Source organism: Rhinopithecus bieti, unplaced genomic scaffold (genome assembly GCF_001698545.2).
Source record: "Rhinopithecus bieti isolate Rb0 unplaced genomic scaffold, ASM169854v2 scaffold_42772, whole genome shotgun sequence".
NCBI classification, from domain to species: Eukaryota; Metazoa; Chordata; class Mammalia; order Primates; family Cercopithecidae; genus Rhinopithecus; species Rhinopithecus bieti.
The window spans coordinates 1,651,623-1,669,938 of NW_016818842.1; the positions used below are offsets into that span (position 1 = coordinate 1,651,623).

At 52.1% G+C, this 18,316-nt stretch overlaps 1 protein-coding gene across 1 annotated transcript; it reads right to left on the bottom strand.

Annotated features, from left to right (window-relative positions):
• Positions 1–290: 290 nt before the first annotated feature.
• Positions 291–17,407, bottom strand: ZP3 (zona pellucida glycoprotein 3). Its single transcript, XM_017857636.1, has 8 exons — positions 16,966–17,407; positions 12,381–12,499; positions 9,591–9,694; positions 9,032–9,209; positions 8,525–8,642; positions 1,983–2,074; positions 1,713–1,849; positions 291–506 (listed from the first exon to the last, which is right to left on the bottom strand). Exons 1-8 carry the CDS (start codon positions 17,275–17,277, stop codon positions 292–294), a joined length of 1,275 nt encoding a protein of 424 aa, XP_017713125.1. The 5' UTR covers positions 17,278–17,407; the 3' UTR covers position 291.
• Between the last annotated feature and the right edge of the window lie 909 nt (positions 17,408–18,316).

An 18,316-nucleotide genomic window follows, 5' to 3' on the forward strand; every position in this document is an offset into this window, starting at 1 on the left:
CCCATGTCTAGAGTCAAATCCATGGGGGCCAGAGACATGAGATTCTTTGCTAACCTAGAAGTAAGGTGGGTCCAGCCAGACTGACCTTCATCTAAGTTTCCATATTGGTTCCCACAGAGGTGATAGATCATAGTTGTCCCCAAGGATATGAACCCTGCCCTGTTTACACTAGCGGCACAGTAGTGCTTGCTGGACTGTGCTATGTGAGTGCACGGGGCTGGTGGTATACAGTCTTTCCCACCCGACAGTCAGTACTAATTCTGATCTTCTATCACACAACCAGATATTGCTTTATTGGGAAACAGACACAGGTTGGGAGGCAGTGCGACACCTCCTGGTGAGAACCAGGATAACAGCGGTCAGAGTCAGAGATGCCACCACGGCCAGGCCTATGCCCAGCAGCAGCACAGAGGTGTCAGCCGGCAAGGCCCACTGCTCTACTTCATAGTCAGCACTCCTGTCCAGGAAGATCAGTGGCCCCACGGTGATATCTGCTTCTTCTGTCACTGTAGAAGGAAAACAAACACCCGGAGGTCATCTTAGTCCCTAACCAGGAATCAGGTTGGAGGTTTATTCTGCCTCAGTGGGCTGAACTAATATGTTGTCTTTTTTGTGTGGGTTAACAAAGTTTATAGACAAAAAAAAGACAGCTTTCTCGGCTAGGTGTGATGGCTCATGCCTGTAATCCCAGCATTTTGGGAGGCTGAGGCAGGCAGATCACCTGAGGTCAGGTGTTTGAGACCAGCCTGGCCAACATGGCAAGACCCCCATCTCTACTAAAAATAAAGTTAGCTGGGCATGGTGACACATGCCTGTAGTCTCAGCTACTTGGGAGGCTGAGGCAGACTAGCTTGAACCTGGGAGGCAGAGGTTTTAGTGAGCGGAGATCATGCCACAGTACTCCAGCCTGGGCAATAGAGCGAGACTCCATCGTGAGGGGCAGGGCAGAAGGAAGGAAAGTTTTCTCATACAGAGAAAGTAGGTCACCCAAGAGGGATTTCCCTAGTATATCGGGTCTTTTTAGTAGAGACAGGGTCTTGCTATGTTGCCCAGGCTGGTCGAGAACTCCTGGGCTCAAGTGATTTCCCTGGCCTCAGCCTCCCCAAGTACTGGGATTATAAGCATGACCCAGCATTCCGGCCAGATTATTTTTTGAGACAGTTTTGTTCTTGTTGCCCAGGCTGGAGTGCAATGGCACAATCTTGGCTCACCGCAACCTCCGCCTCCCGGGTTCAAGCAATTCTCCTGCTTCAACCTCCCAAGTAGCTGGGATTACAGGCATGTACCACCACGCTCGGCTAATTTTGTATTTTTAGTAGAGATGGGATTTTTTCCATGTTAGTCAGGCTGGTCTCGAACTCCTGACCTCAGGTGACCTGTCCGCCTTGGCCCCTCAAAGTGCTGGAATTACAGGTGTGAACCACTGTGCCCAGCCAGATTATCTTAACAGCTGCTATATTTCCCCTACATGCCTAATGATGTCTCAGTAGAAGCCTAGGATGACAGCAGAGCTACCCTGGCTGCCAGAGGTGGAGGGCTGAGAGTCCTTCCTGCTTAGCCCCAGGATTTGTGTTAGGGAAAGGTAGCTGCAGGCCTAGGAGCAAACAGCTTTAATGGAGGACAAGGGAAAAGACCATCACCCTGAAATGACAGCAGATACCCTCAACTGAGTAGGGGACGATGAACAGCCTCTTGGCTGTCCTGTGACATACCATGCCTGCGGTTACGAGAAGCAGACCTGGACCACTGGCTCACGACATGGGGCTGCCTCCTGGAATGGCTTGGAGTGCCACAGTCACCCTTGCTACAGCATTGACAGATGTCAGCTGGGCCTTCCACTGGGAACCAGCTGAGATGAAAGACAAGCAGCTTAGATTTTTGTTGCCTGCAGGAAGCAGTTTGCTGATAATACATTGGAAGAAACAGACAAGGCGTCGCCGATTCAGTTTCTACCCCAGTCATGGAGCACCTGATCTCCTCACCTGTTGGAAGACTTGCTGAAGGAACAGGCTTTGTTGAGTTCATCTGGTTCCTGCTCAGCTGGGATGGCCTTCAGGTGGCAGGTGATGTATATCTGCAAAAGGAATAACAGCTATTTCCAGGCTGAGTTCCAAGCTGTGCCTGGGAGTTTAACATGCCAGTTATCATATAACCCTTAATCCTTGAAAGAGGGAGAAGGGGCTGGGCACAATGGCACATACCTATAATCCCAGCACTTTGGGAGGCCAAGGTGGGTGGATCACCTGAGGTCAGGAGTTCGAGACCAACCTGGCCAACATGGTGAAACTCCATCTCTACTAAAAATACAAAGTTAGCCGGGCGTGGTGGTGGGTACCTGTAGTCCCAGCTACTTGGGAGGCTGAGGCAGGAGAATCTCTGGAACCTGGGAGGCAGAAGTTGCAGTGAGCTGAGATCGTGCCACTGCACTCCAGCCTGGCTGACAGAGTGAGACTCTGTCTCATAAAATAAAAAGGGGGAAGGAAGAGCTTCATCTCTCAGATGGTCTAAAGGTTCACTTACCCAATGTTAGAGCAAGTAGCAACTAATTTTAGACTGAAATCCACCATTTATCATTCCCCGAATCTTTTCCAAACTTAATCATTGAGCATGCTTGACCCTGGGCTTGTGAGACAGGGTCTGTTACCCAGGCAGGAGTACAGTAGCATGATCATGACTCACTATAGCCTTGACCTCCTGGGCTCAAGGATCCTCCCACCTCAGCCTCATGAGCAGTTGGAATTATGAGGACATGCCACCACACCTGGCTAATTTTGGATTTTTTGCAGAGATGTGGTTTTGCCATGTTGCCCAAGATGGCCTCAAACTCCTGGGCTCAAGTGATCTGCCCGCCTCAGCCTCCCAAAGTACTGGGATTACAGGTATGAGCTACTAGTGCCTGGCCAATCCTTAGCTTAACTCAGCATTGCTAAACCCCTGCACCCACCCCCAGGTGACTGAGGTGGGTGGTGGACACCTTACTAGCAAACAGCTTAGCTGGGCTCCCGACACTGCCACCTGCCACTTGACTAGTTGACAAGCTACTTTTCTTCAGGGATGTAGTCACTGTATTGCCAGCTACGGCAAGGCCAAGTTGTGACCCGAGGTCCTTGGGCACACAGAACCCTTTCAGACCTGCTCCTATGGAGTTTCCATTTCAGACCTAACAGGTTTTGAGACAGAGTCTCACTCTGTCACCCAGGCTGGAGTACAATGGTGCAATCTCAGCTCACTGCAACCTCTACCTCCCAGGTTCAAGGGATCCTCCTGCCTCAGCCTCCTGGGTAGCTAAGACTGTACACACCACCATGCCTGGCTTTTTTTTTTTTTTTTTTTTTGCATTTTCTTGAACTCCTGACTTCATGGTCCACTCCCCTCAGCATCCGAAAGTGCTGGGATTACAGGCGTGAGCCACTGCACCTGGCCAGACTTAAGAGTTTGATGGAGGCCGGGCGCGGTGGCTCAAGCCTGTAATCCCAGCACTTTGGGAGGCTGAGACGGGCGGATCACGAGGTCAGGAGATCGAGACCATCCTGGCTAACCCGGTGAAACCCCGTCTCTACTAAAAAATACAAAAAAACTAGCCGGGCGAGGCGGCGGGCGCCTATAGTCCCAGCTACCCGGGAGGCTGAGGCAGGAGAATGGCGTAAACCCGGGAGGCGGAGCTTGCAGTGAGCCAAGATCCGGCTACTGCACTCCAGCCTGGGCAACAGAGCAAGACTCCGTCTCTAAAACAAAAACAAACAAAACAAAAGGTTTATGACCATGACAACATCATTTATTAGAAGACTGCTCACAGCAATATATCTGATGAGGAATTAAGAACGGGTAAAGCTGCATTCAGTGAAGGAGTGTTTCTTTGGCTCACTGTTACTTTCATGACAAACGTCTGGAGGCCGAGACAGGCGGATCACGAGGTCAGGAGATCGAGACCATCCTGGCTAACCTGGTGAAACACAGTCTCTACTAAAAATACAAAAAAAAACTAGCCGGGTGAGGTGGCGGCGCCTGTAGTCCCAGCTACTAGGGAGGCTGAGGCAGGAGAATGGCGTAAACCCGGGAGGTGGAGTTTGCGGTGGGCCAAGATCCGGCTACTGCACTCCAGCCTGGGCAACAGAGCAAGACTCCGTCTCAAAAAAAAAAAAAAAAAGTTTGATGGCTCACTCCTTGGGCAAGCTTCCCCAGGCTTTTCTTCCTCGCATACGCCTCTGCTATTAGTCAAGCCTAGGTCAGCCTCCTTTCACCTGTAAGGGATATGATGACCAGAAGACTCACCAGGCTGACACCCTGACAGTCCTAGCCTCTGGGAAATGTTTACCCACATTTTTAGACAAGTACCAGGGAATGAACCCAATCTGAGCTCCTGCTGGGAGCTGAACGACCCCCTACCCGGGGAATAGTCAAGTGCCTGTAAGCCACCCCCCCCCTTTTTTTTTTTTTCTGAGATGGAGTCTCACTCCATCTAGCCCAGGCTAGAGTACAGTGGTGCAATCTCAGCTCACTGCAGCCTCTACTGCCTGGGTTCAAGCGATTCTCTTGCCTCAGCCTCCCAAGTAGATGGGATTACAGGCACCCACCACCAGGCCAGGCTAGTTTTTGTATTTGCAGAAGAGATGGGGTTTCACCATATTAGACAGGCTGGTCTTGAACTCCTGGCCTCAAGTGATCCACCTGCCCCGGCCTCACAAAGTACTGGGATTAGAGGCATGAGCCACCGTACTCGGCCAAGCCTTCTCATCTTCAGCTGACATTCCATCCTGCCACTGGGGCTAGGGGCCATTTTGACAGAGATAGGACTCAGTCTAGCCTTGGCCCGTCCCCAGGTCAGTTTCCCTTCATATTCCAGGCAGGGCTGAAATTCCTCCTCGCTCAACCTCAGGTAGAGCATGGCAATTCTGCCACCTTCTAGCAGAAGTCCCAGAGCCACAAGCCTCAGTCACCACCTAGTGGCCAAGCGTACCAGCAGGGAAACTTGAAACCATGTAAATTCAGACTTTTAGAAACAAGCCAGTTTAGCAGTTCTCCGGCTGCCCATCTTAGCCACCTGCCCCGCAAGTAAGAAGCTTTGAAGGCCCTGTAGTCTATTCCAGAAAGGAAATGTACTTTCATCCTTAGCACCAGAAAAACATACTAGGAAGAAGCTAACTGGAGCCTAAGATCCCAGGGTAGTACCCCTATAGCGGCCTTTTAGAAGCAGGGTCTAGGCTGGGCATGGTGGCTCACACCTATAATCCCAGCACTTTGGGAGGCCGAGGTGGGTGGATCACCTGAGGTCAGGAGTTTGAGACCAGCCTGGCCAACATGGTGAAACCCTATCTCTACTAAAAAAATAAAAAATAAAAAAAAATACAAAAATTAGCCAGGCATGGTGGCGGGTACCTATAGTTCCAGCTACTTGGGAGGCTGGGGCAGGAGAATTGCTTGAACACGGGAGATGGGAAGTTGCAGTGAGCTGAAATCGCGCCATTGCACTCTAGCCTGGGCAGCAAGAGTGAAATTCTACCTCAAAAAAAAAAAAAAGTTGGGTGTGGTGGCTCATGCCTGTAATCCCAGCACTTGGGACAGCTGAGGCAGGTGGGTCACCTGAGGTCAGGAGTTTAAGACCAGCCTGACCAACATGGCGAAACCCCATCTCTACAAAAATTAGTCGGACGTGGTGGTAGGCGCCTGTAATTCCAACTACTAGGGAGGCTGAGCCTATAATCTCAGCTACTTGGGAGGCTAAGGCAGGAGAATCACTTGAGCCTGGGAGGCGGAGGTTGCGGTGAGCCAAGATTGTGCCACTGCACTCCAGCCTGGGTGACAGAGTGAGACCCTCCAAAAAAAAAAAAAAAAGCTGGGCGCAGTGGCTCACGCCTGTAATCCCAGCACTTCAGGAGGCTGAGGCGGGTGGATAGTGAGGTCAGAAGTTTGAGACCAGCCTGGCCAAGATAGTGAAACCCCATCTCTACTAAAAAATACAAGGATTAGCCGCACATGGTGGCTGGCACCTATAATCCCAGCTACTTGAGAGGCTGAGGCAGGATAATTGTTTGCACCTGGAGGCAGAGGTCACAGTGAGCCAAGACCGTAACACTGCATTCCAGCTTGGGCGACAGAGACCGTCTCCAAAAAAAAAAAAAAAAAAAAAAAAAAGCGAGTGGTAGAACCTAGATGGTGTACACATTGAAGTTGGTCGAGTTTTACAGCAAACACCCATGAAGATGTTGGTAATAGAATGTTACAAAAATGTGACACCAGACCCTACCCCGATAGAGTGAAGGTATGAGACTCTCTACAATCAGTATTTTTACAACCTCTCCAGATTAGTATAGAGCCAGCATTGGAAACCCCTACTTTAATCACTTCCTAATCACCTATTCTAAGCTCACGGCCCTGCCTCTCATCTCAGTGAGCTTGTTTAAAAGCTACTTGAGGCTGGGCATGGTGATTCATGCCTGTAATCTCAGCACTTTGGGTAGGCCAAGGCGGTCAGGAGTTCAAGGTCAGGAGTTCAAGACCAGCCTGGCCAACGTGGTGAAACCCCGTCCTTATTAAAAATACAAAAATTAGCTGGGCGTGATGGTGGGCACCTGTAGTTCCCAGCTACTTGTGAGGCTGAGGCAGGAGAATTGCTTGAACCTAGGAGGCGGAGGTTGCAGTGAGCTGAGACCGTGCCATTGCATTCCAGCCTGGACTGTAGAGCGAGACTCCAACTAAAAAATAAAAGCTACCTGAAGCTGGGCACGGTGGCTCACGCCTATAATTCCAGCACTTTGGGAGACCGAGACAGGTGAATCACCTGAGTTCGGGAGTTTGGGACCAGCCTGGACAACATGGTGAAATCTTGTCTCTATTAAAAATACAAAAATATTAGCTGGGCACGGTGGTGGGTACCTGTACTCCCAGCTACTTGGGAAACTGAGGCAGGAGAATCACTTGAACCCAGGAGGCAGTGAGCTGAGATGGCATCACTATACTCAAGCCTGGGCATGACAGAACAAGACTCCATCTCAAAAAAATAAATAAAAGCTACCTGAGGACTGGGTACAGTGGCTTATGCCTGTAATCCCAGCACTTTGGGAAGGTGAGGCAGGAGGACTGTTTGAGGCCAGGAACTCAAGACCAGCCTTGTCAATAGAGCTAGACCCCATCTCCACAAGATAACTTAGTTGGACACGGTAGCATGTGGCTGTAGCTTGTCCTAGCTACTCAGGAGGCTAAGGTGGGAGGATGGCTTGAGCCCAGGAGGTCGAGGTTGCCCTGCACTGCAGACTAGGCATAGGAAGCCTCTTTCTCCAGAGGGCAAAAGACCCATGATTTGATTTTTACTTCTAACCACCTACCAGTACTTCCTGGCTAGATGTCGGTCCTTGAACCTGTACTTCGTACCGCATCCCTCCCCGCCTCAGCCATCAGAGGCAGTTCCCATCTTTATTCCTTCCTTCTCCTTCCCTCTTAGTGTCAATTGAACTTTCTAGTTTAGGTTCTCAAGGAGAGGCCCCAGACCGGCAGAACCAACACTTAAGAATGCAGATTCTATTTATGTATTTAGAGATGGAGTCTCGCTCTGTCGCCCAGGCTGGTGTGCAGTGGCACAATCTCAGCTCACTGCAAGCTCCGCCTCCCAGGTTCACACCATTCTCCTGCCTCAGCCTCCCGAGTAGCTGGGACTACAGGGACCCACCACCATGCCCAGCTAATTTTTTGTATTTTTAGCAGAGACGGGGTTTCACCGTGTTAGCCAGGATGGTCTCGATCTCCTGACCTCGTGATCTGCCTGTCTCAGCCTCCAAAAGTACTGGGATTACAGGCGTGAACAACCGTGCCTGGCCAAGAATGCAGATTCTAGGCCTCACTCAACCACCTGAAACAAACCCTGGGTTGGGGGGCCCAGTCTCAGTTTCAACAAGCTCTCCAGGTGAGGATGATACCTTCAGAATCAGCCTAGACTAGATCAAATTCAAGAGGCCACCCTGCCTAGTAAGTTCACACTGACCTTTGAATCTGGGGAAAGCCTCCAGGAAGGTTAACACCTGCTTTTTTTTGCGGGGGGAGTGGGGGGGTGGGGACAGAGTCTCACTGTTACTCAGGCTGGAGGTTCAGTGGCACGATCTCTGGTCACTGCAACCTCTGCCTCCCAGGTTCAAGCTATTCTCCTGCCTCAGCCTCCCAGGTAGCTAGGATTACAGGTACCCACCACCATGCTCAGCTAATTTTTTTGTATTTTCAGTAGAGTCGGGGTTTCACTGTGTTGGCCAGGCTGGTCTTGAACTCCTGATCTCAAGTGATCCGCCCCCTCTCGGCCTCCTAAAGTATTGGGATTACAGGCATGAGCCACCATGCCTGGCCTCTACCTCTTAAGGCTTCATATTGTTCACTCTTATGCTCGAAGGCCTCACTAAAGCTCATGGCTTTACTTGTAAGTTTGAGTTACTGGACAGAACTCTAAGTCATTTGCTTAAGGGTAGAGCTGGTGAGCAACCCCACTCAAGTAGGATATGAAGGTTGCAAGTCCAGCCTTCTTCCAGGCTGTTAAACCTCTTACCATGTTTCTGGAGTCATTAGCAAAGTGGAAGACATCCACTGTGAACTGGAGTGTATCTGGCCCGGGTCGAGGAACTTTGAATGCAGAAGAGGCATCAGTGAGACCGTCGACAAGACAGCTTGGAAGAGAACAGAATGGTGTTAAAGCCAGACAGGTGGGCCAGGCACGGTGGCTCTTGCCCATAATCCCAGCACTTTGGGAGGCCAAGGTGGGCAGTTCACTTGAGGTCAGGAGTTCAAGACCAGCCTGGCCAACATGGTGAAACCCTGTCTCTACTAAAAATACCAAGATTAGCCGGGTGTGGTGATGGGCACCTGTAATTCCCAGCTACCGGGGAGGCTGAGACAGGAGAATCACTTAAACCCAGGAGGCAGAGGTTGCAGTGGACAGAGATCAAGCCTCTGTATTCCAGCCTGGGCTACAGAGTGAGATTGTCTCAAAAAGAAACAGGTGGCTCTAGGGTCATCTTGCTAGGAAGGTTCTCTAGGCAGGGAGTCCCGTGCTCACCCATGGAAGTCCACGATGGTATGATAAGGGGAGGCATTCTGGTCTGGTGTTGGTGTGGCCACGCAGTGGTCCACAAACAACCGCAGTGGCACGTGGCTGCCAGTGTGGATTTCTGCCTGGAGGTGGGCTGCATCTCCCAGGTGGAAGGTGGGGGACCTCTTCTCAGCGTTCCAGTTCTCTGAAAGACACAGCCAGCTGGGCATGGTTGGCTCATGCCTGTAATCCCAGCACCGAGGGAGGTGAATCACTTGAGGTCAGGAGTTCCAGACCATCCTGGCCAAAGTGGCAAAACCCCATCTCTACTAAAAATACGAAAGTTAGCTGGGTGTGGCATCACAAGCTTGTAATCCCAGCTACTCAGGAGGCTGAGGCAGGAGAATCTTTGAACCCCAGGAAGTAGAGACTGCAGTGAGCTAAGATAGCACCATTGCACTCTAGCCTGGAGGTCAGAGCAAGACTCCATCTCAAAAACAACAAACAAAAAAACAGACACAGAAAAGGGCAGGGGTTTGAGATGGCCCAGGGCTTTCCACAGCTGTCCCACCCAGCCTTCTCTTACCCTCCATCAGACGCAGAGAGAAAGTCAGCTTTTCCTCCGAGAATACCGTGGTCCTGAAGGGCAACCAGGTGGGCAGGATGGCCTGGCTGCTCACATTGCCCTGCCTGAGAGAAGAACAGCAGCTGTGCACACCTGCCTCAGGTCACACTCACCTGGGCCCCCACTGATGGGGAATATCTCACTGCTACCCCACTACCTGCTACCCCACTACAGGATTATCAGCTATGGCCCAGCCAGGTAGCTGGCGCAAGATGGCTAAATAGACACCTTGAGCCCGAGGCTGCCCCCGGACCCTCCTGAACTTCTGCACCTGTGAGTGGCCCAGCCATCCTAACTGATGCTATGATGCTATGTGGGCTGCTGAAGACAGATACAGCTGAACCTAGGAGTTTGGTTTCTAGACTGAGATCTGCTCCTCCTTGAGCCCTGGATCTGAGTGCAGTAGCTCGTGCCTGCAATCCCAGTACTCTGGGAGATGGAGACAGGAGGATTGCTTGAGGCTAGGAGTTTGAGAACAGCCTGGACAATATAGCGAGACTATCTCTATAAAAAAAGAAAAGATAGCTGGGCATAGTATTTACCTGTAGTCCCAGCTACTCCGGAGGCTGAGATGGGAGGATTGCATGAGCCCAGGAGGTCAAGGCTGTGGTGAACTATGATGGCACCCACTACACTCCAGCCTGGGTGGCAGATTAAGACTTTTTTTTTAAAAAAAAAACCAAAAAGCCACCACACATACTTTAGCCCTAGAGGTTCAGGTTTGCGGTCTGATAGCAGGCCCTGCACAGTACTCCACAGGATGCTTGAGAGGGGAATCAGTTAAGGTCATCCTTTAGAGATCAAAGATAGGCCCTTAGGGTCTTGAGATGCTACTGAGAGCCTGAACCCACACCAGTGACTAGGAAGTCCATGGAAGCAGGTCTGGGTATCTGCAGATACCCACCCTGCTGACCCCACAGGATCTGCTGGAAGCAGCTATTCCAAGCGATGGATGCATCTATTGATAACCAGACTCAGGTATCTGGAGCCAGGTTAAAGCATCCCAGCCTAACAACTAGCCTCTGTAGTACTGCCTGCAGCCAATGGATCAGGTGAGCCGCCATCCTCAGAGGCCAGGCCCAAAGCTATTCTGAAGTCAGAGACTTCCATTGCCACAGGAGGGCTTCAGTCCCTCCCGCAGGCTGGGCAGCCTGCCCTTGATTCTTCCATCTCCACTACCCACATAGACACCAAGCTCCTCCAGTTGCTCTTAGCTCCTCTGAGTCAGCCTCTACAGCCCCTAGCAACCATGGGTCAGGCCTCATCGAATTCGGTTTTCCACCCTCCCAGCTGGTTCTCACTGGTTCCCACTTGTCTTCTGCACCAGCCACCAGGTGACCCGGGTGGAGATTCAGTCCTCACCCATTCCAGGAGAGGCACCTGCGTGGAGGCTAGTGAGCCCATCTATCTGGCTCCCTCATTTCCCTAGTCCCTGGGCTCCAGCCCCTAGGCTGCATGTCACCTACTAAGGGCACACTGCCCTCCCGTGGGGTATGTGGCCACATGGCTCTGTCCAGGCTATCTCAGCCTCAAGGTCCCACTCCAAGATCCTGTTCTAGGATAACCCCTACCATGACCCCTCCCAGGGGCATGGCTCATCCCTCATGTCCTGACTGACATCAGCTCCCTACCCACTTCACACTAGCCTTTTCTTTTTGAGATGGAGTCTTGCTCCGTTGCCCAGGCTGGAGTACAATGGTGCCATCTCAGCTCACTGCAACCTCCGCCTCCTGGGTTCAAATGATTCTCCTGCCTTAGCCTCCTGAGTAGCTGGGATTACAGGCATGCACTACCACACTCAGCCAATTTTTTTGTATTTTTAGTAGAGATGGGTTTCACCATGTTGGCCAGGCTGGTCTCGAACTCCCGACCTCATGAACTGCTCACCTTGGCCTCCCAAAGGGCTGGTATTACAGGCCTGAGCCACCGCACCCAGCGGCATCATCTTATACCCACTCCCAGACTGGTTCAAAGGCAGGGACAAAGTACCCTGCACCCCATGCTGAGGCCAGCACAGGACCCAGCGTTGTCCCTGGGAGCCACAGTTTCTCTTCCCACTTCAGAGCCTGAGTTCACAAGCACATGCTTGATGCCAGGGCCCCGAGGACCACAGAAGAGTAGGCCACCACTGCCCAGGTCAGATTCTAGAACCCAGCCTAGCACTATTATTTGAGATGGAATATCGCTTTGTTGTCCAGGATGGAGCACAGTGGTGCAATCTCGGCTCACTGCAGCCTCTGCCTCCTGGGGTCAAGCAATTCTCCTGCCTCAGCCTCCAGCGTAGCTGGGATTACAGGCACCCGGCTAATTTCTGTGTTTTTAGTAGAGATGGGGTTTCACCATGTTGGCCAGATTGGTCTTGAACTCCTGACCTCAAGTGATCCACCTGTGTCAGCCTCCCAAAGTGATGGGATTACAGGCGTGAGCCACTGCACCTGGCCCCAGCCTAGCACTATTGGAAGGCCATTTCTGAACCCTAAGGAGGGCACAGGCTGGCATAGTACCACCCCCAGGGCTGGGCAGCTCTGCAGCTTCCGCTAAGCTGCAGTCAGGCTCCTGATGCTCTTCTGGACTCAAACTAGACTCAGCAAGACCCCCAATCCCGCCCAGGGTAGTAACCACAGCTGCAAATGCTTCCATAGATAATTCTAACAGCCATGCTGCAAGCTGCCACCAATAGCCAGCCCACTTGCCTGCAGCCACACCCAAGGTGCTTTTGCACTAGGAGCCATGAGTCAGTCCCACACTGACCTGGGGTAGTGGCACTCGATGGGAATCTCTGCGCGGTTAGTCCTCACGATGGACAGGTTTCCCACAGGGCGGGGGTTGTGGAGCAGGAAGGTGCTGTACACCAGGGCATCGTCAGTCACCTGGAGGAAAGGTGAGAGGTTAATGCTACCGGCATCACCTGCCTGGGTGTAACCAAGTCATACATGAGTATGCAGGGAGGGCAGCCCACAGGGGGACAGAGAGACCACAGGGTCAAGGCCAGGTGTGGTGACTCACACCTGTAACCCCAGCACTTTGGGAGGCCAAGGATTGCTTGAGGCCAGGAGTTCGAAACTGGCCTGGGCAACATAGCAAGACCCCATCTCCAAAAAAGAACACAGGCTCTGCCACTGGTTAGTAAAGAGGCAGGACAGGTACTGTCTTTGTACCTCAGAATCTACTTGACACGTTGACACCACCTCAGGCAGCCTGGATCAACCACATGGCAGATACCATGCAGCACCCAAGCAATAGAGGCATGAGGATACATGTTTCCCTTCTGACACTCCCCCTCCACACCCTCCAATACATAGTTTCCTCTTTCAGGAGAGGCCCAGGGCTAAGATAGCCCCCAGGAAGGAGCCAGGAAGTACCCAGCTGTTAACACTTACCAGCTTCTGGCTGGGTGCTGTGTGGCTCACACCTGTAATCCCAGCACTTTGGGAGGCTGAGGCGGGAAGAACACCTGAAGTCAGGAGTTTAAGACCGGCCTGACCAACATGGTGAAACCCCATCTCTACTAAAAATACAAAATTAACTGGGCATGGTGGCACATGCCTGTGATCCAAGCTACTCGGGAGGCTGAGACAGAAGAATCGCTTGAACCCGGGAGGCAGAGGTTGCAGTGAGCTGAGATTGTGCCACTGCACTCCAGCCTGGGCAACAAGAGCAAAATTGTCTCAAAACAAAAACAAACATCAGCTTCTAACCTATTCAAGCCCATTCCACACAAGGTGGGGGAGACTGGTTCAGAGGTTGCCCGAGGCAGGAAGAGCACAGGTGAGTGCTACTGGGAAAATTTGCATCGTCCAATAGGGCTGCAGAAGACAGGGCCTGCCTGGGAGATAGTTTTACAGCAAACACCTATGTTTGAAGATGTTGCTAGAATATTAGAAAAATGTGACACCAGGCCCTATCCCAGTAGAATGAAGGTACGAGATTCTCTTCGAGAATCAGTATTTTTACAACCTTTCCAGGTGATTAGCATAGAGCCAGCATTGGAAACCCCTCTTTTAGTTACTTCCTAACCACCTTTTTTTTTTGAGATGGAATCTTGCTCTGTCAGCCAGGCTAGAGTGCAGTGGCATGAACCCAGCTCACTGCAACCTCCGCCTCCCAGGTTCAAGCAATTCTCCTGCTTCAACCTCCGAGTAGCTGGAATTACAGGCATGTGCCACCATGCCCAGTTTAAAACAAAGAAGATACAGGGTTTCACCATGTTAACCAGGCTGGTCTCGAACTCCTGGTCTCAGGTGATCTACCCGCCTCAGCCTCCCAAAGTGCTGGGATTACAGGTGTGAGCCACTGTGACCAACCCCTAGCCACCTATTCTAAGCTCACTATCCCCACCTCTCATCTCAGGGAGCTTGTTTAAAAACTACTTGAGGGCTGGGTGCAATGGCTCATGTCTGTAATCCCAGCACTTTGGGAGGGATGAGGATTGCTTGAGGCCAGGAAGTCAAGACCAGCCTAGGCAATAGAGCTAGACCCCATCTCTACAAAAAGATAACTTGGCTGGGCACAGTGGCATATGCCTGTAGTCAGTCCCAGCTATTCAGGAGGCTGAGGCGGGAGGATGGCTTGAGCCTAGGAGGTCAAGGTTGCCCAAGAGCCCAGGCGGCTGCCTGGCCCTGACCCAACTAACTCGATCTTCAGGGAAGTCCTAGACCTTATTAGCAAATGCCCCAGCACAGACAGAATCAGCATAGTTCATGGAGCCCCTTATTCACAAGTTATTACCATTTCAGGGCAGGAGGGCATTCAATTAAGCACTGGGCCCCACAGAACTGCACAGGCTGTATACCTGGGAAGCTGGTCTTGGCTGTAATTTTTTTTTTTTTTGAGATGGAGTCTCGCTCTGTTGCCCAGGCTGGAGTGCAGTGGCACAATCTTAGCTCACTGTAACCTCCACCTCCCGGGTTCAAGCAATTGTCTGCCTCAGCCTCCTGAGTAGCTGGGATTACAGGTGCCCGCCCCTAACTTTTTAGTATTTTTAGTAGAGATGGGGGGGGGGGTGTCACCATCTTGGCCAGGCTGGTCTTGAACTCCTGACCTCATGATCCGCCCACCTTGGCCTCCCAAAGTGCTGGGATTACAAGCGTCAGCCGCAGGTGATTCTTACCAGGCAGAACTGGGGAACACACCAGAGGCAGGAGTTTGCAGGCTTTGCTCCTCATTGCAGTCACTTGAGATCCTTAATACCCACAGCTGGTCCCACACCCTTTCTATTTTAGCAGCCTGGACATCAGGGTTTTTAGAAACCTCCACAGGTGGGTTTTGTTTGTTTGTTTGTTTTTAAATAAAAGAGGGTCTTGCCCTGCCTCCCAGGCTGGGATGCAGTGGCACAATCGTAGCTCACTGCAACCTCCAAATCATGGGCTTAAGCAATCCTCCCACTTCAGCCGCCCAAGTAGCTGAGACTACAGACAGGCACCACCACACCCTGTTAATTTAGGTTTTGTGTGTGTGGTTTTTTTTTTTTTTTTGGTAGAGAAGTGGGTCTCATTATGTTGCCCAGAGTGGCCTTAAACCCCTGGGCTCAAGTGATCCTCCCATCTCAGTCTCCCGAGGTGCTGGGATTATAGGCACCAATGCACCCCAGCCTGGGCAATAAGAGCAAAACTGTCTCAAAAAAACAAAAACAGCCAGGCACAGTGGCTCATGTCTGTAATCCCAGCACTTTGGGAAGCTGAGGTGGGAGGATCACGAGGTCAGGAGTTCGAGACCAACCTGGCTAAGATGGTGAAACTCCATCTCTACTAAAAATACAAAAAATTAGCCGGGCGTGGTGGTGGGCGCCTGTAGTCCCAGCTACTCGGGAGGCTGAGGCAGGAGAATGGCGTGAACCTGGGAGGTGGAGCTTGCAGTGAGCCGAGATTGCGCCACTGCACTCCAGCCTGGGCGACAGAGAGAGACTCCGTCTTAAAACAACACAAAACAAAAAAATACCACTTATCAGCTTCTAACCTATTCAAGCCCATTTCACAGAAGGTAGGGGAGCCAGGCGCCGGGCTCCCCAAGTAAATCTAAGACATGTTTGTGAGCCTCTAAACTAGAATAATTCCTCAACTCCTGAGCTCTCTCTGGCCTCCCTCCCCAGGAAAACAAGGGCCCTGAGTCCTCAAAGAGAGCCCAGGAGACCACACTTAAGACCAGAGCTCTGGCCGGAGGGCTCCAGGGGCTGGACTTGCCCCCACCCCAGGCAAACTATTGGCAAGGAGGAGCCAGGTTCCCCTGAGTCGGGAGAAGACAAGCCCTCCATGGGGCAACAGGAACTTGGTCCAGGAGATCAGGGTTCAGCTGGGGAGCTGTGTGTCCAGCCCTGCCCTGCCGTAAGGCCTCTCCTTGCAGCCTCTTTCCCCACCGGCCAGGGGAAGGGAGGTCTGGCCTGAATTTCTTGGTCTTTTCCTGCCTGTACCTCAGGTTAAGCCCTCCCCGCTTGGAGCTGCCCCCAGGAACCCACTGGAGCTTTATAAGGTCTTCAACACCAAGGTTATGATGCCCCCACCCCCATACCACTTACCTACGTGGGATTTTATTTATTTTTTGAGCCAGAGTCTCGCTCTATTGCCCAGCCTGGAGTGCAGTGGCACAATCTCAGCTCACTACAACCTCTGCCTCCTGGGTTTGAGTGATTCTCTTGCCTCAGCCTTCCGAGTAGCTGGGATTACAGGCACACACTACCGTGCCTGGCTAATTTTTGTATTATTAGTAGAGACAGGGTTTCACCATGTTGGCCAGGCTGGTCTCAAACTCCTCAGCCTCCCAAAGTGCTGGGATTACAGGTGTGAGCCACCATACCAGGCCCCAGTTAGTTTCTTTGAAAGCTTTATAAGAGGGGTCTACACTATGTTGCCCAGGCTGGCCTCAAACTCCTGCCTCAAGTGATCCGCCAGCCTTGGCCTCCCATAGTGCTGGGATTACAGGCATAAGCCACTGCACCTGGCCCACTTGTTGCTTTTAAGATAATACTTTGGGTCTCTTCAGAATGAGTTTCTAATGCTCCAAGCGTTAGAAACAGCCCCTTAGGCTACTCACAGGGCTGCCCTATCACGCATGCCTGTGAGTGTCACAAACCCACCTGAGTCAGAGTGGTGTGGCTTGGGCCAGCCCGAAGTGCCCTGCCACCTCTGGCTCCACCCCACCTACCCAGTGTCAGCAATCAGAGGCAGGAGCTGTCCTAGGCCCGGTGCCCTCAGCGCCCAGCTTCAGGCCTCAACTGGGTCATCTCCCCACCTACAAATGAGAGGGATCCACCCAACCCCACCTCTCACCGCCTGTGGCCACACTCCCCATCCCTGGCTGCCTCGAACATCCTCCCACCAAAGCCGGGGCCGCCAGCCTCTACCTGCATGCTGCTGCCACACTCGTGGAGTCCAACCTCAAACCTGACCACATCCTCGGTGTCCATGGAGACCAGAGGCTCACAGGCCTCCGGACCCAAGGTGAGGTCAGCAGCCCTGATGAGCTTCCCGGTGCCAAAAAGGTCTTTGCTGACCATGACCATCAGGGTGGCCTCCCGACACTCCACCAGTATGGGCTGTATGGACATCTCAGCACGGCTGGCTCCACCCTGCAAGAGCCAGAGGGGTTGGGGGTAGCACAGCTCGGTGCTATCCCAGAGCAGGAGGCAGATGAAGAGCCTATAGCTCAGCTCCATGGTGCCTGCAGAGCAGCGGGCAGTCGCCACTGGCCGTCTTATACCCGTGGGATGCTGGCTGCTGCCACCTGGGCTCTCAGCTGCCTCCCTTCCCTAGCCAGCTGGGCCCTTGTTGCATAAAGCGGTTCCCATCCAGCAGCATCAGTAACACCTGGGAGCTTGTTAGAACTGCAAACCCTCAGCCCTCACCCCAGCCTGACCACAGTAGAATTTGGCTTTTAGCTTGGAAATCCCCCATGTGTATTCACGTCAAAGTTTTTTTTAGCTGTTTGTGTGTGTGTGTGTGTGCGCGTGTGTTTTTTTGTTTTTATTGTGTTGTGTTTTGTTTTGAGGCAGAGTCTCGCTCTGTTGCCCAGGCTAGTGTGCAGTGGTGCGATCTCGTTTCACCACATCCTCCACCTCCCAGCCAGCTTCAAGTGATTCTCCTGCTTCAGCCTCCCGAATAGCTGGGATTACAGGCAGGCATGCACCACGCCCGGCTAATTTTTGTATTTTTGGTAGAGACAGGGTTTCACTATGTTGGGCAGAGTGGTCTCGAAGTCCTGATCTCAGGTGATGCTCCTGCCTCGGCCTCCCAAAGTGCTAGGATGGCAGGTGTGAGCCACCGGGCCTGCCTGGCCCACTGGAAAGTTTTTAGCTTGGAAATCCTCACGTGTATTCATGTTAAAGTTTGCAAAGAGTGTGCTGGCTGCCTGGTGCACCACAATGTATCACAGCTTCCCTCCAATCCCCTGCTGGCCCTGCCCTTAATAAGCTCACAGTCCGACAAGGGAGCTGTCCCAGGTCTGTATGGGACACAGGATAAAGCCCTTGATTGAAGGGTCACGGGGATTAGATCCGAGACATAAGGAGCTCATTCCAAGTGTGAGAAAAAGGAGGCAGTATCAATTAGGAGACAGAAGGAATTTCATGGGTCTCTGCCTTATTTTATGGGAGGCCGGGTAGGTCAGTTCAGGCAGAGGCAGCTGTGTGAAGGGAGGTGGAGAAGGGGCCCTGGGTTTTTCATTCCTGGGTGAATCCCCGGGAGTTCGTACCGAGA